This window comes from Hypomesus transpacificus, chromosome 19, assembly GCF_021917145.1.
Source record: "Hypomesus transpacificus isolate Combined female chromosome 19, fHypTra1, whole genome shotgun sequence".
NCBI lineage: Eukaryota > Metazoa > Chordata > Actinopteri > Osmeriformes > Osmeridae > Hypomesus > Hypomesus transpacificus.
Genome location: NC_061078.1, coordinates 6328531 through 6354907, shown reverse-complemented (window position 1 = coordinate 6354907; position 26377 = coordinate 6328531). Strand labels below are relative to the sequence as shown.

Here is a 26377-nt window from a genome sequence, read left to right as displayed (position 1 = left end):
ACGCCTTCAGACACACACACACGCAAACTCTCAGAGAGAGACACATTGAGACCCATGCACACACACACACCCACGTACTCACATGCCCAAACTCTCCGAGAGAGACACATTGAGATGTATGCAGACACACGCTCGCACACGCAGATATGCTCAAATACACACCATCAGTCGCCCTCCCTGCTCTCTGTCCCCTCCCTGTCTCCGTCTCAGAGGGACTGCATTGCAGACCGGGCTTGCCTCGGGCAGCTGCAGGGCTCACTCAATGACAGGCATGCTGGAGATGAGAGAGCAGGCAGGGCAGGGGAAGGGTGCTGCAGCATGCTGATGTGACACACAAACACATGCACACGCAAGACCATACACACACACACACACACACACACACCCACACACACACTCAATCGCTCGTTTTTTTCCTCTCTCTTTCTCTCTCTCTGTTTCTCGTGCTGTTTTACCCCCTCTTACACACTCACACTGCTCACACACACGCGCGTCATCTGTTTTGGCGGCTGAGTGCCTTGCTGTTTCTACTGGGAAGATTTATCATCAGAACTCCTTCACTCGTCTCCACACAGAAGGAAAGCGGGAACAACAGCTCCAGGAAATCCAAAGACTAAAAGCTTTATTAAAATCTGTTACAGACGCAAACAAACAAATGGCACCACACTGCATTTCCCATTAATCTTGTTTTTAGGGGTGGGCTGGGGGGGGGGGGGGGGGGGGGGGGGGGGGTGGGGGGGAGGAATATAGATACCTGGACCACAGGGATATTACCTGCCTCTTGTCAGTAGATCCAACTAATGCTCTGCCCTGCTGCAGCTGCAAGTATGACTCATCAAACACACACAGTGTTTGCAAAAATAGTTGATTAAATGCATCTGGTAATACTAAGTTGATGAATTGTTGACGTGTTAGCACCCTTTTGAGTTTAGCTATGCATGCGTACCGACCCAAAGTTGTGAATAATTATTATTCTGTATGCTGTATGTGTTCCTATGCAAGAAGAGTCGTCAAACTGATAGCGGCACCATGATGTCCCAGAGTCTCACAGTTTCCTTTTCCCCTGTCACAGTTCAACCAACCATCCTGAAACTGGCGGAGCCAGAGCGTCGCCATGACACGTGTATAGAGTTCACGGTGCGGGGCTACCCCCACCCAACGCTGCGCTGGTACCACAAGCAGAAGGAGATCCTCCAGAATGCCTATATCCGCACGGAGATGGAGTTCTACCAGGACTACCTGGAGGGATGCCTAACCTTCAGGAACCCCACTCACTATGACAACGGCAACTACACACTGGAGGCCAGTAACGCCCTTGGCACCGTGACCAAGACAGTCTACGGACACTTCCTGACGGCCCCTCCGTTTGAAGAAAATGGTCAGTGCCTTCCTGCTTTGGCTCCAGTCAGTCCCACACCTTCATCTTGGTGGTTATCCTCAATATCAATGTCTTTCTCCTTTGGCTTATCTCAGGCTGGGGTCTACTATCAAGGATAAGAAATCCATCGCATAGTCCATGATAAACACACTGTAGCAATGATTCCATTATCAGAGTTTCATATGAGTTTTTCCTTTGACCAAAACAACCTTCCATTTCTCCAATACCCTGAAATACCAGGTGACGTCCTCTGTCCCTGGTAAGCAGTGTCATGACGAGCCTAACATGTCCCAACCCACACATTTAGGAGCTTAAACAAAGTAGACAGCATAATCTCTGACCTTCATCTCCGCCCTCCCCTACCACTACATATGAGGCCATCCATTACAATCTGCCATGGATTATGAAGTCTGAATATGCGGGTGGACATTGACGGATTGGAAACGTCTGGGTTTAAATGAAGTGGGATGGCAGGAGGGCAGGGCTGAGCTGTGGTTGAGGACACCGGGGCCCCATGGATCCACCCAGCGCGGTTCCGCTCTGCTCTACCCTGCCCACATTAGCTAGAGGACAACCAGATAGATCTGCTCTCATAGGGCCCCTTCCTCACACACACACATACACACATACACACATACACACACTTACACACACAGTTTCTCACCGCCACAAACCCAAACACCCTCACACACACATACACGAACACAGATTCTCAACCCCACAAACCCAAACACCCTCACACACGTGCACCCCTGGGATGGAGAAGGAGGGAGAAAAGGTTGGACTTTGCTACACAGGGAAGGTGGTGAAAGCCAAAGACAGCTACTGTCATAACAGTAGAGCATGGGGATTGTGGAGTTCAATGAAAGTGCTGGAGAGGCAAGGCACTTCTAATTATTACAGTGCTAGGGGAGGGAGGGAGAGAGGGAGGGAAGGTTGGAGCGAGTGAGTGAGGGAGGGCAGTACACACACACACACTTTTGCTCCACTGTACTCCACGGCTGTGCCAGTAGCAGTTAGTCTACCATGGGCCCATTAATTTGGCCACAATTACTCTCTGATCTCCCACTTTCCAGCCCTTCAGACTTGAAATTCCCCCATCAGCCCGAGAGAGAAAGAGAGGGGGACAATTTCATGGTTGTGTGTCTGTCTTCAGTGCACTTGCTCTGGGTTGTCCTTTTAATGTCCCTGTTTTTCAGAGCTATCAGTGCAAAATGCCCCTGTTTTAAAGAGATATTCTATTCAAAGGACTCTCTTGGACCATCAAGCATATCTCTATAGACTTTTAAGAAAGACTTATAGCTGAAGAGATTTGTGGGGTAATGTTGAAGAAATTGGATTTTAGTCTCCTGTGAGTTCTCTAACATTGGGTTGTCTGTGTTGCAGTTGCCCCCACGCCATCGGACAATGAGTCTAACAGACCAGAAGAGGATACTTTTGGCGTGAGTTCAAAAGGAAATCTTAGTGTCCCTAACGATGTTGATGAAAATATATAATACCTCACAACAGTTACAGTGGCAATAGGAAAGCTGAGATCAAGCAATAGTTTAATCTCTCAAAAAATACTTACATTCTCTTTTCAACTCATGAGGATTCAGATTCTCTGTTTCATCCAGACATACTTTGCCGGCTAGTACAGCCATCGTACATAGACAGATAGATTTGTAGCTATCGTAGCTAAAACAGTAGCAACACCTCCTCTGCTTTCCTCCACAGGTGTCCATTGCAGTGGGCCTGGCCGGCTTTGCTTGTGTGCTGCTCATCGTTCTGTTCGTCCTCATCAACAAATATGGCCGCCGCTCCAAGTTTGGAATGAAAGGTGAGTCGGCACAGATGTACAGCTGTTCATACAGGACTGGGCTTTGTCTGGGTCTTTCCGACAATTGCATCACCTGATATAATTCATGCCCTCTGGCCAGGTCTCTCCTACCCCCTACCCCCCCTTCCACATCCCCCACCGAAACAAACCCCCGAAATACACCAGCCATTGGTCCTGATAATGTGGGCTGCATTGGGCTATCACAGATGGGATCCTGAATTAATTAGTTTCATGTCTGTCTATCATGCTGAGGAATTCAACGGAATGAACACGGCTTTTGTGCACGGGGCAAGCTTTGATTTTGGGCCAGATCCAGGTTCTGCTTATCTTGGGGCTTTGGCATAGTGTAGAAGGGAGCCGGGGGCCCAGACGGGCCCTGGTGAAGAGCATTATGCGTCTGAGTCATGGGTGTGGGAGTGAAGCAGCTGGGGGCCTCAGATTTGGAAGGCGCTCTGCGGAGGGAGCCTGTGCAGCAGTTCTTATCACCAATGTTGATACTGTTGGGTCCCCAACGTCTGCACGCCGTGTGCATTGGCAGCTGCTTTGTTTAGAGGTTTTACAGACATAAATAGGCGGATCTCTTGCAGCAAGGGATTGAGATTCTAATCTCTGATTTTGACTCAGTTTAACCAGATGTTAGATGTTTTTGTTTGCTGTGTTCATCTCCTATCTACGGCAATTTAGAGGAGAGGTCCCAGTTGGCTTTCTGTTAGTTTTCTCAGAGTACATTTTGATAGTAGGCTCTTTAACGCTCTCTAAGTTATTCAATTGCATTTTGTTAGCCTAGTATAGTGTTAGCCCACTCCCCACCCCTGTAATTAGCTGCTTACTGGGATTATAAATGGTTTGTCACCTCAATAAAGAATTCCTGTGGCATAATCATTTATGGGTGGCAATTATTGCTTCACCCCAAAGTCTCTTCTGATGAACGATGCGCTGTGTAATTCATTTACATTTTGGGAGCGGAGTTGATGAGCTTTCCTGTGCACTGTATTGCATGTCGTTTTTCTGATGGCCGCAAAACACACAAACATGCTAATGTCTGTTGCAAAGCTAACACTCCAGACCGGTAATTGGGAGAAATATAGAGAAAGGTGATTTTCTAGTTCAAAAGGTGAGAGCTTTTTCCAACATATTGTCACGACTGTCACATACCAAAGAGTGTGTTTTCCAACAAGACCTGTCATTACTTGTAACACATTGGGTCTCTGTACCCTCTTCTTCTTGTTTGCACTGACCTCCACTTGCGAGAGCAGGAGAAGGTGAGCCAATTTACTTTAAGTGAAGCATCTTCTTATTGTCCGTTACTGTGAGTGGCGGAAATTGTATACAGAAGAATAGACTCACAGAAATGCCAGTGTGGCCTCTTTCACGGCGCAGAGCCAACACAGGAGACTGATTTGTCCTATATTTTTCCTTCCAACTCCACTGCCATCTCCCACCCCCAACCCCTCTTTGAAAATCAGCTGGAAGCCTAAAGAAGTCATTTCCTTGGATGAAGCATATTGGATTTTCACTCCACTAAATCACTGCGGCTCTTTGGCTGTTGTAGTTTGATCACCAACTATTCTTGGGCATCCAATAAAATCCTGATGTTTTTTTTCTTTAAGGGGGCCTGGGATTGCGATTAGAGGCAGCACCGTGGCGTGTCCTACTACATTCAGTTGATTTACTCGCCTTTCAGGCCCCACTGCCATGTAGTGAGGCCCACTGCTCTTGTCCTCTCTTTCTTTATTTTGTATTCACTTTTTTATTCTTACTCAGCCATTCCTTCTTACTCAGCCTCTTTCTCTCATTCTCTCATTCTCTCGCTCTCCTTTTCTCTCTCTTCTTTTCTCTCTCTCTCCTTTTCTCTCTCTCTCTCTCCTTTTTCTCTCTCTCTCTCTCTCTCTCTCTCTCTCTCTCTCTCTCTCTCTCTCTCTCTCTCTCTCTCTCTCTCTCTCTCTCTCTCTCTCTCTCAGCAATTACAAGCTTTCTAAAGAAAGGCTGATTTTGATGAGGGGCAAAGTCTGACCTGTGACCTGTTTTTCAATGCCTTGTCCATTTAGCTCTGTGAAAACATTCATGCCTCCTCTTTTCTTCCACACTTTTAGCGGGCTATTTCGTAAGAGGGTTTATGTCCGGGGATCAATAATGATTGTTGGTTGCTCATCTTTCATAGAGCAAAAAAGAAAAAGAAGAGAAAGATAAATATATTTCTAGAGGTAGAGTTAGCTGTTTGCCACAGAGGATTCTGCTCCCATCCACTCCGTTAAATGCAACTGAATCCAAATGCATGGCCTCATGCTCTCTCTTCTGTCTGTCTGTGGGCGTCCATGTTTCTTCTCTGACATTTTGATTGACAGGTTGATAAAACCCCTCTGGGATGTACCATCCTTTCTCGGAGGGGGTTCCTGTAGATAATGCAGACTTTTGTGCTCTCACACAGCAAGCTTCACCCCAGGCAAATGATACTGCATGGAGCGCATTTCATTATGATACTGACACAACTACTGTCTAGCCCATAGTTGTATGACTAACAGGTTACCTCCGGGCCTTTGTGCCTGGCAGTGAACCTTCACTTAGCCATTCCTGTCTGGTTTTGCTATTTACTATTATCAGCGCACACATACACACGGACACTCACACACCAGTGTAGGTGCACTCCAAACACTCCCACCCATGATTCCGGCACGTCTGTCGCAGGGGTTTAACCTCCTCTCTGCTACATTACCTGAATATAGCCCAGGGATGATCAGCACACACTAGAGAACACAAGAATCGTACGCATGACTGACTGTCTTGGCCTCCACCAGCAACTTGAGGCCCCTCAGAAATGACAGAGCGCTGCTGTTGTACAGAGAAACAACTCGACCGACAAAGACCCACGCTTCACCAGCCTCCTGTCTGCCTTCCACAAAATGTGTTTACCCTGTTCTCTTGGTACAGCACCAGTCTGTGCTAATTGGTGCTAAATCATTCTTCTTAGTGGCGCAGACAGATGGGCGATGCTGAGGAGCAGTGACTGGCAAGCCAGAGGAAGAACCCAAATGTTGATTCAATTTTCTCTACGTGAAAACAAGGAAGGTTTCCAAAAAGTTTATCCTTCACTCTCACTTGGTGTCCCGGATACAATACCCCTCACTCTAAGTGGAGTCTGTGAGGATTTCAAAACACTGCACCATCTCAAGCTACATGCTCCTGAACGCCCCTTACACCCTTTCCACCTGGAGGAAAAAAAAGAAAGAAGAGTCCTAGATCTCTTTTATTTATTCATCCACTTTAAAATTGTATGAGTTGTCTTTCTCAGGAGCATGTCTTTGGTCTTTGTCACTCTGCTGTATATAGATTTTAGGCCTGGTAAGGAATGGGTGAAAGGAGGCTTGGGACAGTGCTGTGTGATCCTAAGAGCCTGATGCAAACAACCTACAAGGCTTCTTGGCAGATGCTGGCAGATGTAAGTGCTGCGTCATAGAGCTCTGTTTGTTATTGTGGTTCCTCTTGGGGGGCTGTTTTCGGCGCAAGGTATATATTTGGCTTGCCGATGCTTCACTCTAACAGCGTCCTATGGGGAGGAGGCTAGCTAGCGCAAAACAAAACATCTAAATGCTGTTGTTCATTGTTTGTTCTTCGTGGCACTCTGTTTCCTATTGGCCGGGGAAACACGTTAGAGCTAATAAGAGGCTGTGATTGGATCCATTTGAATGAGAGATTCATATACTTATTTATTATATTTTACTTACTGTATATTGATTACTGTACTTTATTGTATTTGATTTCTAAACTATCTAAACTGTTCATAAGTACACGTTCCACATCATCAAGGACTTGGGAGAGTAAGGCAAAAGTGCAATGGTACAATAGCATTTTCTGCTTTAAGTTTCCCATCTCCACCATGACATACTTTTAATGGCACAGTCGTTGTGATTAAGAAAAAGGGAGGCCTAACATTGCCTGCTAATGAAAAGGGAATAACAGATAAAGGGCCTCTGGCTGAAATTTGAAAAGGGAAAATTCTCCTCTCATCATCAAAGATCTAAGATCAGGATGTGAATCCAGAGAGATAGACAGTCCATCTTTAAATACTGTATAAAGCTTCTCCCTTTGGTAGCATTGCTCAACTCCAGTATGTATTCAATTGTAAATAGGAAGGCATGGCATGCTGCTCCCACAGTTGCACTGTCTCGCTGAGAGGATAGTAGAAATCTTTTTCATTTTTTTTCTTTTTTGAAAAGATTCAGAGAGAGAAGGTTTTTGGCTTGGAAGGCTATTACCCTACCTTTAACCATTAGTTATTTCAGTGTGAAGTAGAGCTAACACACATATGTAAGGGCTTGTTATGTAACAGTCACCTGGAGTGCCACCATATACTCACTCCTACACGGAGGGCTCAAAATGATGAAGTGATTTTTACATCCGTGCCAGCCAATATGAATCAAGCAGGTTATATACCACAGTTCATTTAAGATGCATCCCCAAAGTGTGGCATTTACTGATTTTTTACTCTTACTTACCCTTGTTATACACTAGGGAAATAGGTGTGTAGTAATGACATTGGGTGTGGGAATTTTTTTTTTTAATTTGCTAGAATTTTTAAAATGATAGTAATTCCACCAGTGTGCCGCGCCCAAATTTGTTTGTGCAAATACACATTTTACCATATGCTCGTACAGTAATTCAACCCTACATTTTAAATGCTGCTCAGTCAACCTGTGTCTGATATGAAACAATCTTGCTGCAGCAGTTTAGTAATTCTAAATTCATCCCTGGTCTATGGGAGGAACCTGGATACATTTGTTTTCTGGTCATACCCTTCTCTCTCCCACTGTGTCTGGAGAAAGACACACAAATTGCCCAGGAGAATCCCAATGGCCTCCTTGGCCCTACACTACACACACCGATGGGACTTCAAGACCTGGGCCCTTGCATTAAAGATAGACAACCTGTCTTCCATTTTTTATGAGATCCGCTGTTAAACTTTAAGGGCCGGAAAGTAATTGTTACGTAATCACAACTATAGAGTTAATTATTGATGGTAGCAGCATTCTTTGGCCGGGTGGGCAGGGGCGGTTGGAGCATAACGTTCTCTGGAGGGGCCTGTTCAAATCTCCCACCAGTGTATGGGGACTCCCATTCATCTCTCTCTATCTAGAAATATAGCAATATATCTGACCAATGTAAGTTACTATAGCACCAAAGGCTTAACAATTACCACAGTTTTATATGATAAAATGATTTGAAAGAGCTAGGGATTCTGTGACATTAATGTGACATAGTTATTTATGCTCATGTGTATCTGCATCTCTCTGAAGATAAAACAGTCCTCTTTAAGACAGCATCCACGTTAAAATTAGCGAGTCTGTGTAATACAAAATACAACTTAAGATATTTGCAATAGACTGCCTTGATCATGAATGCATGATGCAAGCAGCGAAAATTCTGGCATGGGGGTATGGTGTGATGTGTGTGTTTGTGGTTGGGGGAATGGGGTAGACGGGGGAGACGGGACGGGGGTCTGTCATAAAATGCAAAGTCTGCTGCCCTCACTGCCCTGTGGATCTCCAGCCAGATCCTGTAAGCTTGGTGGTGAAGGCCCATGGCACATACTGGCTGATGAAAAATAATAATAATAAAAATGACATGAGAGCGATGGCTGTTAAGGAAATGCCAAGGCCATCTGTGCTGCTCTAAGAGGGTGTGAAATGAAGACGGAGTGTGTGTCACACCAAGATGAGGGGTCATTATTGGCTCTTCAAAGGCAGCAGATTATGTCAATTTCACGGGTCACACACTCCCAGGTCAGCCGGTTTTTTTTTTCTTCTTTTTTTTTTACCACCGGAACACCTAACAGCCAATAATAGATGCATTGGGGGTAAGTGTGACGCAATTTAAGAGTGCGTTAAAAATGTGATACTCACGGGCATGAACTGAAATGTTGTAGCTGGCATCGACTGGCTCCAGCCAGATGGCACCGTGGTACTCGCAGGGCTTTGAGTGCGGAAGGAGTCATTTTATAATCTTGCTCACTAAATTAAAAGTTTGTCGCAGTGATTTTGTAAATGTCACAAAATGTTAGAAGACACAAAACAACCTTTCTCAACTTGGCTTCCACTTGCAATGTAAGAATGATTTATATATATTGTCAATTATATATCACAATTTATTTCTTCATCCTGCATGAAGTTAAGACAATAATTTAGAACAATCCCCTCACAAACATTTGAGCGTTCCATTGCAGTAGCTCATTAATGTAATGTCTCATTTTGGTGTTTTGAACAGCACATAGCTTTATTTTCTCTGTTTGCCTTCGTGCCAAAGCATTCTCCAGGAAGATCAGACCTCCTTAGCTCGTACTGTGTGCCCAGGGGAGCATTGCTGATCAGAGCCAAACAAACAGGCTAGCAGGCTACCCTAGCCCAATCTGCTGAGCACGTGTTACTGCACACACACACACACACACACACACACACACACACACACACACACACACACAGACGGAAGGATACCATGGGGCCTAGGCTTGCAACTTCACTGGAGGTGGCTGCAGCTGCACTATCTAATGGGCTTATTGGCTCCTGTGCAAATAGACTATAACTGGCTATTGGCTGGCTCTGCTTGCTCATTTGGCCACCTTGACTTGGCCTTTGTCATTAGATAACTTCTTGTGTTATGTGTAAACTCTTCTTCCAGATCCCTGTGAAGGTCACCTGTGATAAAAAAAGATTGAAGTTGTGTTCTTTTTTTGTGGAGATCTATATGTTGTTTACACTAACTAAAATAACACACATTTACACACACAAATTGTATAGTGTAGTCTGTGTGTGTGTGTGTGTGTGCCTGTTATGTTTGTTGTGTACCCCTGCGACTCATGTCTCAAAATACGTCACCGTGACTGTGCCAGTGATTTCAGGGAAGCAGGAACATTTGGTGAGTTAGGTTCAGCGGAGCCGTCAGTCATAACAGGCAATTTCTGAAATGGTCACGGTGAGTTGTTACACTTGTCACTGGCGATGGGCGCTACGCTGCACAGGAACAGAGGCTGTAGTGGCACCTCCTTTTGTATCAATGATGTGTCCTGTCTACATGTTGATCCTCTGAATCGGTCTGCAGCGTGAGGCCACCATTGATTTAAACCAACCTAGAACCCTTGATGCTGTGATTTAAGACTGTTCCTCTCCTATGCCGCCATAGGCAATTTTTTCAGCCACGTGACCGGCGGCGTCTTAGAGATTTATGAGAGTGTGTCTCTCCAGAGCCTGAGCAGCACCGCAAGAAAGGCGCCGTGTAAGCCTCTTTCCATTGGGAGAAATTCAGCAATATGTTTTGGACAAATCATGCGGGCATAGATAAGATGCTTATGCGGGTGTAGTCACAATCTGATGTTGCCATTGTGCAGGAGGGCAAAATCCAATTTCCTCCTAACCGCAGAGAAAACAAAAAATGAGGGGTTCTTTTTTAATCATTGATTAATGTTTTTGAGAGAGATTAGTATTTATCTTTGTGTGTATTCTGATAGTGCAAAGTGTGCATGCAGTTCTATTATATAGTTTTTTCAGTGTGTCATGTTTTCGGGTGGCCAGAAAGTAATTGTTTGATAGCATATGTCACATATTTAACCTAGCTTTTGTCTGTCTATTGCCCGACCTCCCTTTTATATCATGTTGCTCTTCTCACAACACACAATGACATTTGGAGCTAAAATAGTTTGGCATTTTGGGGTCTGAGCTATCTAGTACATAATGGGAAGTAACTGACTCACACAATTGTACCTTGCATACAGTTATCCAGCTCATTCAAGCTCAGTGTTTTACAATTAATATTTCATATGACGTTTTCAGGTACACTTTGAAGCTTACGGCGCAGTTGGTGCTGTGTTGTTGCACGGTTGCTAACACACTTTCGACCAGGTTGTCTCTTGTCATTCTGACCCCCTGCTTTGGAAAGGTTGGCTGCCTAAGATTCTGTTTTTGTGTAAGTGTTTTGTGCAGTAAAGTATTTTCTCTCAGTAATGTAAATACAGTTTGGTAATTACAGTACATTTGGTAATTACAGTTTAAAAGTGGGAGAAGACTACATAATCCACATTGAGCCACAAATTGATTAGCATGTCCATTCCCTGCCAGCCATTTCTCCTTCATGCCCTCTGTCTCCCCCGATACCCGTAGACTAATACTCTGTGTTGTTTTTCTGCTCCACTGGGGTCCAATCGGGCCAATTCCACTCGTTGAGGTTGATAATTAGTGACAATTGTAAAAGTAATTTACAAACTCAAGGAACCTCATTGAGCAAATGGTGCCAATTAACTCTAGATGCTAATGTGGGTAGAAATGCGGAAAAGTGCAGTCTGACCCCCATTACCGGAGGGAGGGATGGCCAGGATGTCCCCCTACACCCTTATCTTCCGACCCATTCTGACTGTGTGTGTGTGTGTGTGTTGGTGGCTCCCGAAGATCGGCTGTGTGGAAAGCAACAAAGATGCTGGGATCAACTATGGCTTTAGCTGAAGCTTCTAAAGACACAATTTCAGTAGGCCAATGTTTGAACATCAGCATTATCATTCCTGACGTCATTGGGGTATGAGAGGAAACGCCTGCCAGTTTTGTTGTCACTTTGGAGTGCGCGTACATATTCCCTCTGACTGTAGCTCGGTCTGTTAACAGGGGATGGGAATATCTCGCTGAATGAAACATGCAAGGGACGTTTGAATAATGTCTAACACTCCCCTGAGGAAAGTGTGCAGAAGCCATTAAAAACATGTCACATGTAATTCCACAACAACCTACTGTACGTCCCCCCAAGTGTTCAATCCTAACAGACCATGACATCACCCTCCTTGTGATTCAGTACCGCCGTGATCATTTTCATTTAAATCCAGAAAATACTCTTTGCCTCATAGAACAGTCAGAGAAGACATTTTCTGGAATCAATCAGTACAGTTTACAACCTATTTACATGTAGCTTATCATGAGAGAAGGGAAACAGGAGGCATAGAGTATGCACAGAAGCCTTCTCATTTAACTGGAGGTTCCTCTGACTTAGCGACGATGTAAATGTCACTCCTCACTGCCTCCTCCCAGACCTGCCACAGACACTTTCCAATCTGGATAATCCCACATGTAGATAAAGAGTCACCTTTTAATTTTACCATAGGTTTACTATAGGTTCTTTCCTCTGGGTTCAAACAGAAAGCAGTAGTCTGATTGTGTCAATCAGACAGGAGAGCGAGTGTTCCTCCCGGTCCTCAGCCCTATCGCTGTAAACAGTAACCACTCATGTTTAAAATCCTCACTTCTGGTGTTGCTTTGATCCCCGAGGTGAAAGGTGGGGGAGGCTGGAATTGACACTTATCAAACTAAAGGACAACCCGTGCCAAAAGCTTAACAGACACAAATACAAGCAGAAGTGATGAGAGGATGGATAGGGATGAGAGTTGCTAGCTAGGATGCTAGTTAGCTTGTGTGGCATAGGATGGTCTGACCTCATACAGACTCATATTCAAATGGCAGTTGGAGTCCCATCCAATCACAGATCACAACCTCAGCCGATCCCCTTGGGGCTGAGCAGCCTTAGCTAATCAAAGGTCCAAAACCTCAGAGTGTCCTAGAGTGCCATAGGGAATGCTTCTGTGCTGGCGGGCCTGTCTGGGCTATTCAAAGACAGATAGACAGTGAGTGATGGATAGATGGTGTTTATTGAATTGGATCTGGCAAAGAAAAAGAACGGCTTGCTTTTTTGGTTTCACCCCTCCCCATTTAAAAAAAAATCTTTCACAGTATTCTCTCTCTCTCTCTCTCTCTCTCTCTCTCTCTCTCTCTCACACACACACACACACACACTCTCTCCCTCTTTTTCCTTTCCCTCCAAAACAACAGATAAGCCTCTGGCAATATTCACAGCCCTCCATGTGACATCTTCTGTTTATGTTTATTTAAATGGGTCTCAGATCGCTGTGGAAGTTGTCCCGTTGCGGAGCCTGGCAGGGGGCAAAGCAGCTGGGCACTGGAATGAAAATAAGGTACGGGACGAGAAGAGGGATGATTTCTGAAACTATGCTGTATGCAAAAAAGTCTGAATGAGACAGAGAAAGGAAAGACAGAGAAAGAAAGAAAGAAGTACATGAAATACATCCCCCAAATACATTTCATGTAATGGGATTCTGTAGTTCTTTGGTCCAAAATAAGGTTACCTGGAGCTTGAAATATACAAAAGTCCTGTCTTGCCAGCTTGTCCCCCTATTGAGGTTTTGTTCTCTGCTTGTGCTTCCCAATTTTGTGCTCAGAACAAGTCTGTGCTCTGAACATTTTTGCTAAATCGTGTATCAACGGGACTTGACAAAAACCGCCAGGAGCGCCGAAGGGCACCGTATGATTTCTGCTTCTCCAACTGTGTGATTGTAGCCATGCCTAGAACATTCCGACAAGGCACAGCAGCATGTCGAGGTTGCGAGTGTGGGACTGTGAGAAAGAAACCTTTTATCTGCTGTAGATGTTCCAATGCTCAACCACCCTGCCACTCCTTCTACCTCGATATTTGTTAATGCAGCTATTTTACTTCAACGTTACCATTCTTAGGTTTGAGCTGTAGGCAATAACTTTTTCTTGCCAAACAGTCAGCTAGTCAGATAGTCAGCCAGCCAATCAGCCAGCCAGCCAGTCAGATTTTCAAATCCAAGCTCTCTTCTACTTGAAGCGGAACATCATTTGACAGTTGCTTTCTCCCGTCTCATGTCTGCATCCACACCATTTAAGAGCTATCTCTGGTCCTTCATTTCTACATGCTTATGGCAGCACTTTGATGTAGCGGGCAAAAGGGGATGTGTAGGGTGTGTGTGAGTGCTTGTGTGATGGGGGGGACGGTGGGCGCTTAATTGGCCCCATTAGTTGGTTTGACTCCCTCCTTCCTCAGCGCCCCTCCAGTCATGGTGAACCGGATTAGGCACTCTATATTTGCCTGTCTTTCATCTTGATGCAGTGCTGCCGGTCTTTCCTCATGTCATCTTCCGTTTCTGTGTTGTGTGCCAGTTCTGGTAGAGTACCAAACTGTAGTTCCCCACTCAAGTCTTTGGTTTGGACCAATAAAGAGATCATAGATTTCAACAAGGATTCAGTGATTGTTTATGCTTGTCAGATGAAGAGATGTTGGTGCATGTACAGAAGAAAGCCAGGCTGGAGAGCTGACTCAAGCAGTCTTTGTATGTGCAGCTTTAAGTGTGAAATTGGCCTGTCAGACTATACATAAATAGAACCATTTGTAACAAAAATAACAAAGTTAGAACCCTTTTCAGGTCAGAAAATTTAAAAAAAAAGTCTGGTTCCAAACCGCGTGTGAAGGAGCAAATCGGCTTCAAACTGAGAACAGACTTCTTCCGTGGTTACAACGGTCCACCGTGTATAGAACTGCTTTGTTGTTTCAGGATAGCAAGCGTCATCCTCTCTCCAGAACTAGACTCGGAGCAGGAAGTGAAGCAGGCCGTTTGCTGACTCCTTATGCTGGTGATGGATCTCCTTGGGTGCAGGACAGGACCTAATGAAGGGCCATCGATGTTAGCTTGGGAACAGGTAACCTTGGATGGTGGCCATGCCCACACTGCAGGTCTGCCATCACTCTACTCCTCTGTCCCTGCCTCCGCCAGACTGACAAATGGATTCACTCAGTGGAATTAGCTTTGTTTGGCAATGTAAACAACTAGCTTAAACAGCATGGGAAAAAACTGCAGTTCAGATGGTGAGGAGTTACTTTGAGCTGTAGTCTTCACAAAGCTGGTACAGGTATCTAATACCTTCTCCACTGCCACAACATACTGTATAGAAGCCAGTTGAAAGACACCATACCATACTGAGAGGTTTAGTATTCAGCTCCTTGTGGACGTCATGACTTTGAACATTTTGAAACTTGTATCACTGTTGAACGATTGTGTGATGGTACAGTACAATGTGAAGTTACAGTACAATGGAACAAGGACAGGTAGAGATGACCTCTCAATCATGTTTTCTGGAGCAAAATGACTCAACAGTCTCTGTAAGTGCTGTGATTGCTTCCTGTTAGAGCATGCAGCTCTGGCGGTTACAGGGAACATCCAGCACACACTGCACTCAAGCTGGACCACAATAGGTTAGATACCCCGCTGTAGACGGTTATTGTCCCGTTGGCACTGTTTTCTTGTGCAGCTCTGTGGTAAATTGATTGCTTTCTCCACCACACATTCCAGCACCTGTGGCCACCAAGCTGTAATGTATAGATACATCTCTTAATGTACTGTAGGCCCCATCACTTGGAAAAATCATGCGTATTGTGTAGATAGTAGTTAAAGTACAAGGACTATGATGCCTTGTATGGGGCAGATAGCATTCATCCAGAGTGTGAAGGGTGATCCACATACGTGTCTCTGGTAGCTTTCTAATTAGCTTGCTCCCCAGCATTCCAGCCCCACACTAAACAGACAGACAATTTGCTGAAAATCGGTTCTCGTTTGGCCAGCTCCCGTCTGTGGGGGCAGGCAACTATGAATGATAGTTGGTGGGGAAGGAGCCCAAACCCCTGAGGGGGACGGAACAAGAGGGAGAAGGAGGGAGGGATGGGGGGGGGGGAAGGAGGGATAGTGGATAGTAGGAAGGGATAAATGGAGGGGAAAGGTGCAGGGGAGGGAGGATGGGAGGGAGGGGGGGATAAAAGAGAGACGGAGTGGTGGATGAAGAGAGAAACTAATAGAGATGTATGAGAGAGAGAGATATGAGAGCATAAAGGTGGAGAGAGAAAGGAGGACTGGAGAGTCAGACAGATAGGGGCTGGGGTTTAGAGAGGGGAGGGGTCTTGAGAAAGGCTAGAGAGTGCTCCATTGACACCTGATTGATTGCTATCCCTGCAGGCCTGCAGAGCAGGTCTTTTTTCTTTGACATTGTGTGTGTGTGTATATTTGTGTGCGTCTGTGTGTGTCTATGCATGAATTTGTACTTTTTCTCACACATGTTCAACAAAGGTAAATGTGTAATGGCCTCAATAACAGTTCACTGTCAGCTATCTGGATGATCCAGTATTATCAATTTTAATCTCCCCCCTGTTTTACACCCCCCCGTCCTTCCCCCACCATCAACCCACTCCCCAACTCTCTCCACACACACACACACACACACACACACACCTCACCCTCTACTGGTTCTGATGTCTCTCCTGCCTATGGACGGCTCACATCAGCATGCAGGGCCAAATCAAACCCTGGTGCTACAGGGAAACAGCGGCGCTGATGCACACAATCAGGGGGCCATTTTGTGTCTGGAGGAGATGCATGAGGCTCTTACTCCTCTCTCTGATTTACATGCTCGTCTCGGCCGGCGCTTTGCGTTTGAGAGCCGCTCCGGAGCGTGCCTGCTACTATGTGAAATATGACCATTGAGTGTTAGTGCTGAGTAGAAAGGCAGTGTCCTCATTCAGCCCTGTGGGGATATAAAGCACTGTATTTATACCTGAAGTGAAAGCTTCAAGGATGTGCGGAAGTTACTGCGAGGCTCTTCTGTGTCCCTCTCCACTTCTCTTTTTCTTTTTCTCTTGTTCTCTCATTCTCCTTTCTCTCTGTCTCTCTCTCTCTTTGTCTCTTTCTCTCTGTCTCTCTCTTTCATGGCTTATGATTTCTGCAATTCATCAAGGATGAGAAACAAACTGACATGTTCAAACTGACATGATGTTTTCATGTCTGGGGATATGTCTAGGATTTTTCTAGCAGGACAATAATTTTTTTCTCTCCTGATTCTCTGAACCACTCTTCATAATGAGTAAACAAATAGACCTGTGATGTCTTGTTTTGGAAATCATGTCATTCCAAATCATTTTGAAACTTGAGCGAAATTGGTGGTTTTCTCTTCTGGGAGATTATGTAGCAATGTGATGTAAGAGATGCAGACATGAGAGGAAGCAGTGCGAACTGAATGGGACAACAAATCCACTAACTGCCTAATTTGCTTGGTTTCAACATTGAGTCAAAAAACTGTCAGTGTAAACATGACAAACACTGGTTATGACAAAAATTGGTCATTGAACGATTGAGCAGTGTCAATAACACACCGTGAAACACAGAGGCAAGTTTTGTATTTCCAGAGGGGGTTCAAGTTACACAAGTGACAAATCTCTGGGTTCCTCTTCCCAACAGATTGATTTACAGAGCGTTTCAGGACTGGGTTTATTTCCGTCTCTCCCACACGCACTGCCCTTCTACTTCAGTCTTCACCATTTTTATGTAGCAATAAAGGAAATGCACATTGGGCTTTTGTGGGACAACCATAAATTCTCGATAGCCTACTTTGGGAAGCACCATAAATATCGACTGTCTTAGCTTTCAGCATTTGTCACAGTTGGATACAACTAACTAGGAAGGAAGAGCTACTGGCGTCCTGAGGTGATTTGTTCTTGAACGCACCTTGTGTTTAGATACCCTGAGGCACACACTCTCTGTTAATGAGGTTAACCAACATTTGCTATATGTTCTACAGTACAGTACTTTGGTCATTCAGTACAGTCAGCACGCATGCCAGAAATGTATGCTGTGAAGGAGGGCTTTCACTTAATTTCTCCTCTGCCCCTTACCACAAAATGCTATGACACTTTTTCATTTAACTTCAAACCATTTTATGTTAGCATAGTAGCTAAATACTAAAACAAGCTAACAAGTTTGTACTCTAGCCATCATTACAGCTCATAATCACGCTTGCCCACTATATAAAAATACCTGGGCCCTTACCATAAAAGTTGAAGATGTGAGTTCTCAGTTGAAAGCACTTGATTTGACACCTCATGTTAGTCATCCCCTCAGAGGCTTTCCTTGTTAAGGCTGGTGTTGATGAACGCCATTTGATGTCAGTTAGGTTTGAAGATTGTTATGTGACTTGCTGTTTGAAGAGAGCGCAATCTTCCCGCCTCTATCTCTTCTGATCTCAGACGTGTGGTGATTGCCCCACTCCGAACGCTGAATTATTCTTGGTTGTGATACATTTATGAAGAGGCAATGATGCAGTACTACCAGTACCACAAACAGTTCTGATTAAATGTGTAATGTAAATAAGAGCAATAAAATACATTCTTAATGTTTCTTTAGTTTTTTCTACTGTGAGTCAGTCTATACATTAGTCATCCCCTGTTCTAGATCCTACAGTAGTTTCATTTAAGCCTGTTTAAATGTCCTGGCTAAAGTACAAGAGAGGCCTTGCCTCAGTGATGTATCATTGCAGTGTTATTTGCTCATTTAGCATGTCCTCAACTTAATTCAAATCCTAATTAACTACCTTTGAAAATAATCTGTGGGATAATTACCATGTGGGGGTGTAGCGGAAGCAATCAAGCTTTACGCAATTTATTTCTGACCACAGGGAAAACCTACAGCGGAACTACTTTTCTTTTTTTTCTTATTTTTTTGCTGAGTGTTACCTTTACTCATTTCCTTTGCAGGGTTCTGAACATTTAAGTAGTGGAAACATCACCAAAAAAGCATCCTGCTGTAGTGCTGTGTTGTAGAGGGAGACTTCATTGTGTTTTTACTTTGGATTTCAGCAGGTTTTATTGTATTTTGCCTCCTCTAGAACGTATTTTACTCCATTTGACTGCTAAAATTGACTCATAGAAAGTTATTTTATACTCGGTTTATATGTCGATTTGCTGACATTTTCTTGGGTCCTCTTGTGTTAGAGTGTGTGTTTGAGTTGTTTTTAGGGAACATAACATCTATTTCGTTCTCTATCAAAATGTCCCTCGAATCCATAATCACGTTCTCCCCCAATTTATCACTCCCCCACAGTACACTGATGCCCCTGGCCGACACTTTGACAATATCTTAATGAATGAGTCCATTTTAAAACCCAAAGGAGGGGGAATGATGTTACATCTCTGTTCTTGTATAATAAATTAGATTGACCTCCAAACTCTGACAAAATAGATGACACAAATGTCACTTGTGATCAATTGAATTTGTGAATTAGCTAATGCACCTACAATGTAGGCTCCTGCATCATACCAAAGCATTCACATTCTTTGTCACTGACAAACAGTGGAACACTGAGAAAGAGTTCTTTATGTTTAAACTAGTTGGACTTGAAGTTGTGCTGGGTACTTGAGGGAGAGGAAGAAAGAAAGTTTTTCAGTTTGCAGTTTCTCTTAAATAAATCAGTTGATCTACCAGTGGAACTTTGCTCTGATAGATTTTCATCAGGAGACATGCCGTCTGGAAGCCTGTTCGCAGCCAGGGGAACCTTTTCAGATGATAAAAAATCCTCTCAGACATCGTTCGGTGTTTTCATCAGTCAGGTGGCATAAATGCAATTTTCTGGATGTTTTCAGTCAAGAGGCACTCTCCCAGCCCTAACCCCACGCCACCAACAATAACCCCCTTTGCCCCCCTACTTACCCTCCCAGCCCCTGCCACCAACAATAATATCCTCCCTTTTCAGTAAACTTCACTTCCCAGGGACTTCTGCACCAATTTTGTAGTTCTCAGCCTAGATTGGAGCGAGGCCATCTACGCCCACGGGGATCCATTCAGTGGCTCTGGCAGGCGATGACATCCGCTTGTCTTTCATTTCATGTGGCATTAAAAGGGAGATCACAATACAAGCATCCTTTGAGGTGTCTCTTCATTTGCCACTTTCAGATACTGCAGAAAGTGTTTTTATCACAGTTCATAGTGCCGCTCTGTTGGGCATAACTCATTTCAAGACAATCTGTGCTGATGTTTCAAACACAGTCCCAAGGGGTAAGGAAGGACTTCACATCACATAACTGACTTTGTAATTTTTTAGGTTTGTGGGTGTTTGCGTTTGTGTGGGTGTTGTGTACGTGTGTGTGATAGTGTGTAAGTGTGTGTGTGTGTGTTTGTTTGCATGTGTACTGTGAGTGAGTATTCTTGGGTGTGTGAGTGTGTGTGGTGTGTCTGTTCCTTCTCAGTTTCTCTGGCTGCCTGTTCCAACCGTGGAACTATAATTTAATATGACTGGATATTGATTGTTATTTACTGTGTTGTCAAGGTGAGCAGGAGTCTCAACTTTGTGGGTAAATAGCTCCCCCAACACACTGTTACTATATCAACACTGTTGACCCAGAACTGTTGACTTTTTGTCTCTTAGCTATTTCCTAACCTTTCGGAAGATTGAGCTTGTCAAAAAACTTGATGTTGACTTTGACACACTGGTGAGCTAAGGACTTGCTTCTGTAAAGTATTAACTATGTGTGTGGATGCACATTCCTGACTTTGTTTTTTGAAGAGTGATTTGAAAACTATTGAGTACCCACCAAATGAGGAGGACAAGCCAAAAATCATGGTTCTCTAATATGTGCTCATGACCTCAAGAATATCATGTGAGATGGCAGAAACTGTAAAAGTAAGCTGTGGTGTTGGCATAAGTACTGTGTAGTAAGTTCAAATTAGGTTGTTACAGGGTTAACTCAAAATTCACATTTAGTTGATACTGCTATGATTGGTTGATCAGAGAGGGCAGGTGGGTAAGTGGACAATAGAACATGATCTGCTGAAGAGTTGCTCCAGCACGTTAAATATGACATTAACTTCCACCGACACATCCCCTTACCAAAACTGTCTCCCAATGCCTGACCTTAGCAGTCTACAGTTGGTTGTTCTGCTGGCTCTAGAGGCTCAGTATCTATAGGGGGTGAAGCAGTAATCAAATGTTCTTGTTGGCCTTCCTTCCTCTCAGGACCAGTGGCAGTGATCAGTGGTGAGGAAGACTCCGCCAGTCCCCTTCATCATGTCAACCACGGCATCATCACCCCCTGCACCCTGGATGCTGGTCCTGATGCGGTTGTCATAGGGATGACCCGCATCCCAGTCATAGAGAATCCTCAGTACTTCCGGCACGGACATAACTGCAACAAGCCTGCCACCTGTAAGTAGCAACATAGAGTTTCACAAAGGTGTGCTGTTTTTTATACATTGTACCCAGCAATCATCATTAGTGTAAATACTCGATGAGTATGATTTTAGCGAGGACAAATATATACAAAGGAATGCTGTGGAGGAAAAGTTAACATGTTGTTACTGTATGTATAACCTTTTGATATACTTCTAACATAATTAGACTGACTGTTTTGTTTGAGTGGTCTGATAAGTATAAACTTCTCCACAGTCATAGTGCTCTGCCACTTATTTCTATCTGATTCTACTTCTGACTTTCAGATCTCCTCCCTTTTCACTCTTTAGTAATGTGATGTTTGAAGACCAAAATGGGGTGCTCATTGATCCTCGCCACACTTTAATCTCTCTGCATCAGCTTTAAAAGAGATCTTGTTAAGCTGCCGGCCTCCATTTTGATTGGAATTAATTGAAAATAGATGTAAAAATAGAAGCCTTTCATGAAAGGAGGAGGGAATATTGTTTTAAAGATGATTTTATTGGGTTTTGTCTTGTTCCGTGGTTAAGTGTCCTATCTAAGGACGTGCTCTGGCCCTCAGGCGATGTAAAATTGAAAGTAATCTACAGAGGCAAAGTGATCATATGGCGGTCGCATCTGGTTGCAAAGAGACCAGGCACTTTATGTTTGATCTGTTTAGACAAAAACAGGCTTTTGTGAGCCAGCTCCAGGCATTCAGACGGGCCCCCTTGGGACTCATGTTCCAGGTTGGAGAAAGACAAGATCTGTTTAAGGCCCAATTACTCACAATTACATCAACTGCTCAAGAGAAACATTAGAAACAGCAGTGCCAGCCAACAATCAGGAAAGTCTGATGTCTGTTACTGCCTTCGAAACCAACAGGAGTCATTGTTTACGCTTTGACTCAAAATGGCCATTCGTCCAAATACAGGACGTGTCTTTAAGCAGGGAGCCAATGAGAAGGAAGGAAATCCCATTTAGAGGTGATAAATAAATGAGTCTACTTATGTATTATGAATGGCATGAATTCTTAATATTCAGGCAGTGACTGATTTATATCCCGTCATGCCTGCCACAGGAGATCTGATTGGGAACTAATGAATAAATGACAGTTGGCTCAAATGGAACTTTTTGCCATTGTCATGCACCTGGAATTGAAAATCAGATCAGGCCTAAAACACCAGTTTTGCAGTCTGAGAGCCAATGTTAGGCCTTCTAAAATTGACATCAGTAATATGGATGATATTCTTCAGTTTGATGGTACTTCACATGCACATCCAGATATTTAGGGAACGGTAAATAACTTGACCTCTGATCTCATCATTGGGTGGAGCACAAGGTCAAGTTGTCAAGAACAACATCCTGTAAGGGTGAAAATCAAACGGCCCCAGCCGTGGCCTCTAGCACGTGTCCGTTTTGCTGCACATGAAATATGGACCTGGGAGCCCTCCTCACCCCCCAAGGTGCTTGTGAGGGCTTCGAGGGGAGATGACATGGAGAACAGGGCACGCTGGCCAGCCTTCTGGCTCTACTCTACTTTCCGTTTGATAAATCACTTCACTTACACTGCCTAAGGGCATGCCTTGGGGCCTTGGCCACTACCGGAGGCCTGTCCTGCTGCCTCCCAGCCCCCACACCTGCCACTCACCCCCCATGATAGTTCCAGACCTCCATGGACAATGCTCTGTGTCAAACTGCAACCTTTTTTAGCCGCTCAAATGGTAAAATATGGTTTAATTATTGATGTTGGGCCATGGATCTATAATTTATTCATTCATTTACTTGAAAGCTTCTTATCCTGTTGCCTGGAGGGCTTGTGCTGAGGGGTCGGAAATGCATGTGCTCTCAACCCTCCATGGGGGTGCACGCACACACACACGTACACACACACACGTACACACTCCATACTCCATCCCCCACCACCCCCACAACATGCCCTGGACATTACTTATGTCCATCACAGTTTAGCACATCAGCATTCCACAGAATGCAGGGTGTCACTCAAATAAAGTATCCTCAGAGCCTTGTGGGAGTAGGGGACCACATAAGGGGGAAGAGAAGCTCACACATGACAGGCTCTCTCAGTCAGGCCAAATGTCTCTGTTGAGGGCCAGCAATCTACAATTCTAATGTCCTTGGACCTTGCCCCTGACCCTGTACACTGCTGGGCTGCATCCACACCATTAGGGATCCTCCCATTAGGTAGCATAGTGTAGGTCCCTGAAAAGGCCCAAGGTACACATGTCTTGACTGCTATTGTTGAAGCCAGGGTGCTCATTAAAATATGAATCAGAGAGGAATTCTGACATATCCTCGAACACACAAATGTGAGTTTCATAACAGATTCGTTCTGTCAAAGCTGGACTCGGCCAAGCTGCCAGATGTAAAAAGTAAAAACAGTCATTCTTGCTACGTGGATGTGAAAACATGCCGTATGCTAGAAAACAAGCCTGTCGTCCGAAAGAGGAACTCTGGGTGAACCAGATTCCTATATGCCACAAATCTGTAAACAGGAAATCCTGCCTGATTAAAATAACGTGTGGAATCAGCAGAGGTTTTTTCCCCCCAAGTGAAAGTTAACGGGCCAAACCCAGAGAATTGTAGCCTTATTAAGAAGATAAGGAGAGAATGGCAGAGGACAATTCCTCAGCCCTAATGACAGATCCCTATCAAACTAACTCTTCTGTCTCCGAGCAACTTTCTTTTGTTTTATCACTCACTCTGCAATTTTAATTATGGATTTGTCACGTCCCGCTAGGCGGAATTAAACAATACCTTTTGATGTTGGAGGAGAGAGCAAGCCCTTTCCATTATACGCATGTTAATAGCCTGAGTAGTGATATGCAGGCGTGGCCAGTACAGACCTTTCTTTGTCCACTCTGCCTTAAATGATGGAACCTTAATGAACCTCAAGGTAATATTTTGAAGATGAAAATGTTTCCTACAGAGGCACCAGTGACTCATTTGACAATTCAAATGTATGAGGGCTCTACGCGTTTGAAAGGCTTTTGCTAGAAGTGGGATCTTATGAATATCTTAGAACAGGGAGGCAATAGAATATTTTGAGCTTTGATGTCAGTGTCTCTTGGTGCACAATACAAGTCCAATTATTCGACATTACCGGTAGTGGCTAGAATGAAATGACCTAGAAGATCCTCATAGCTAGCTTATCTGTGGCCAGGGGTCACTGCCGTCTGCAGCATTGCAGACGACCCTGGCATGTTGTCAATGACGGCGTATGAGAGGAGACAGGGCACAAAGCGCTCTCAACATCTTCCCCCAGCCATCCCCCCAACCCACACAGTTACACTCTCACATTCAGAGACAGGATGGGCTTCTGTGCATCAATCTGGTCTCACAGACGGTAGCTAACACACACACACACACACACTCTCTCCTTCAGGAATACAGTAGTGTACGTAGACAGACACGCACACATGCACACACACACATATACACACACACACGAATACACACTAACCTGATCACCTGTGTAAATCTCACCCGCACGTCCTTTTATTTCCCCTCTAAGCCACTGGGGAGTACGAGGGGGAGGGGAAGGGGGGTCTCAGGTGAGGGAGGATAAATGAATGAGCCCGGGGACAGTGGCTTTAATCTCAGGGCTTTCTACCCAGCCGCTCTGTGTAAATAGGTTGCTGGATGCAGCTTGAGAGGGCCTGCAGAGGGAAGCTGAAGGTTAGAGTAGCATGTCCTAGTCTACGACGGCAGCTCAACCTGTAATGGCTGTCTGAGGGACCAGAGAGATGGCAGGAAAAAACAGAGCCACACACCACTTAGTGGACAGAATAAGTGAATATAGATGAGATGTTTAAACCAAGAGAGGCTGGGGTCCCCAGCAGAGCAGCTGGGCCTGCTGCCTCTTGGCGGAAGGTCATGCTGAGGGTGTTAGATCTGATGCTGATGCTCTGGGGCTGAGTCAGGATGGCACTGGACATCAGAATATGGAGGCCATGTCTACGCTCAGATGATGCAAGTAGTTGACATCATTTTTAGGAGTTTGCCATGGAACATACCCACAACATAGTTAACATAGCATGACTTTGCTGTAGAGCAATCGTATATAGTGCAAACAGTACAGTATGAAGGTTGTCAGAAGGTCTCATTAAACTTTCTTTTCTCAATAATTCCATTGACTGAGTGTTGTGCTACAAATGTACATGCTGAATGATTTAATTAGACTTATTACCCCTAACCTTTTCATCCACACACCTCTTTTCAATGGATAATTGCCTGAATCCGCCAAATCGTCTCCCCCTTCAACAGCCACCCATGGCTCAATGCACCAGCGCTCGCTGACTATTGTTTATCAGCTGTCTGTGTCTACGGGGACCGATCCTTCTGCTTGGGATGCACGATAGTGGCTGTGGATTAAATGAAAAAAAAAAGATGAAGCGTGGGGGGAGGGGGTGGGGACTGTGGCCCCAGGTGGGTCCCTCACAGATGGCATGCAGACAAAGGAGGGCTTTTGGATAGGAATCACATTTGCATTATTGTTATTTGTATTTGATGGAGACCTGGAACACCTGAGTCGAGAGAGTGGTGGGAGTATGCTAAGTGCGCGTGGAGGTGTGCTGGAGTGTGTGTGCGCTTGTGCTCAGGGGTACGTACGTCTACGTAGGTATGTGTGTGTGCGTCTGTGTGTGTGTGTGTGTGTGTTTGAGAGTATGGAGGTGTGCGTGTGTTTGTCTGCAGGGTGCATGCTGATTGAGAGGGCTGTATCCCTAGCTAGGTGGTCCCCTAGCTGTTTCCTCTGCACAGAGTGGGCAGTCCTCACTTTTGTTATTGCATCTTGTAACAAGTCTTCATACTGTAGTTTAATCATGAGGTACAGTGCCCTCCAAAAGTATTGGAACAGTGAGGCGAATTCCTTTATTTTTGCTGTAGACTGAAAACATTTGGGCTTGACATCAAATAATGAACGTGAGACCAGAGATCAACGTTTCAGCTTTTATTTCCAGGTATTTACATCAGGATCTGATGCACAACTAAGAAAATATCACATTTTGTTTGAATCCACCCATTTGTCATGTGAGCAAAAGTATTGGAACAGATATACTTAAAACATATTTAAGTGAATAAGACTTAATATTTAGTTGCAAATCCTTTGCTTTCAATAACTGCAGCAAGTCTGTGACCCATTGACGTCACCAAACTTTTGCATTCTTCCTTTTTGATGCTTTCCCAGGCTTTCACTGCAGCCTCTTTCAGTTGTTGTTTGTTTTGTGGGGTTCCTCCCTTCAGTCTCCTCTTAAGCAGGTAAAATGCATGCTCTATAAGGTTTAAGTCTGGAGATTGACTTGGCCAGTCTAATACCTTCCA

General features: G+C 44.6%; 1 protein-coding gene across 1 annotated transcript in view; it reads left to right on the top strand.

Annotated features, from left to right (window-relative positions):
* The window catches only part of ntrk3b (neurotrophic tyrosine kinase, receptor, type 3b), an 83799-nt gene that overhangs the window by 43311 nt on the left and 14111 nt on the right, over nucleotides 1-26377 (top strand). The window contains exons 8-11 of the mRNA XM_047042843.1: nucleotides 1073-1378; nucleotides 2765-2820; nucleotides 3095-3197; nucleotides 20864-21052. Coding sequence (XP_046898799.1) covers nucleotides 1073-1378; nucleotides 2765-2820; nucleotides 3095-3197; nucleotides 20864-21052 — 654 coding nt within the window. The remainder of the gene's footprint in view (nucleotides 1-1072; nucleotides 1379-2764; nucleotides 2821-3094; nucleotides 3198-20863; nucleotides 21053-26377) is intronic.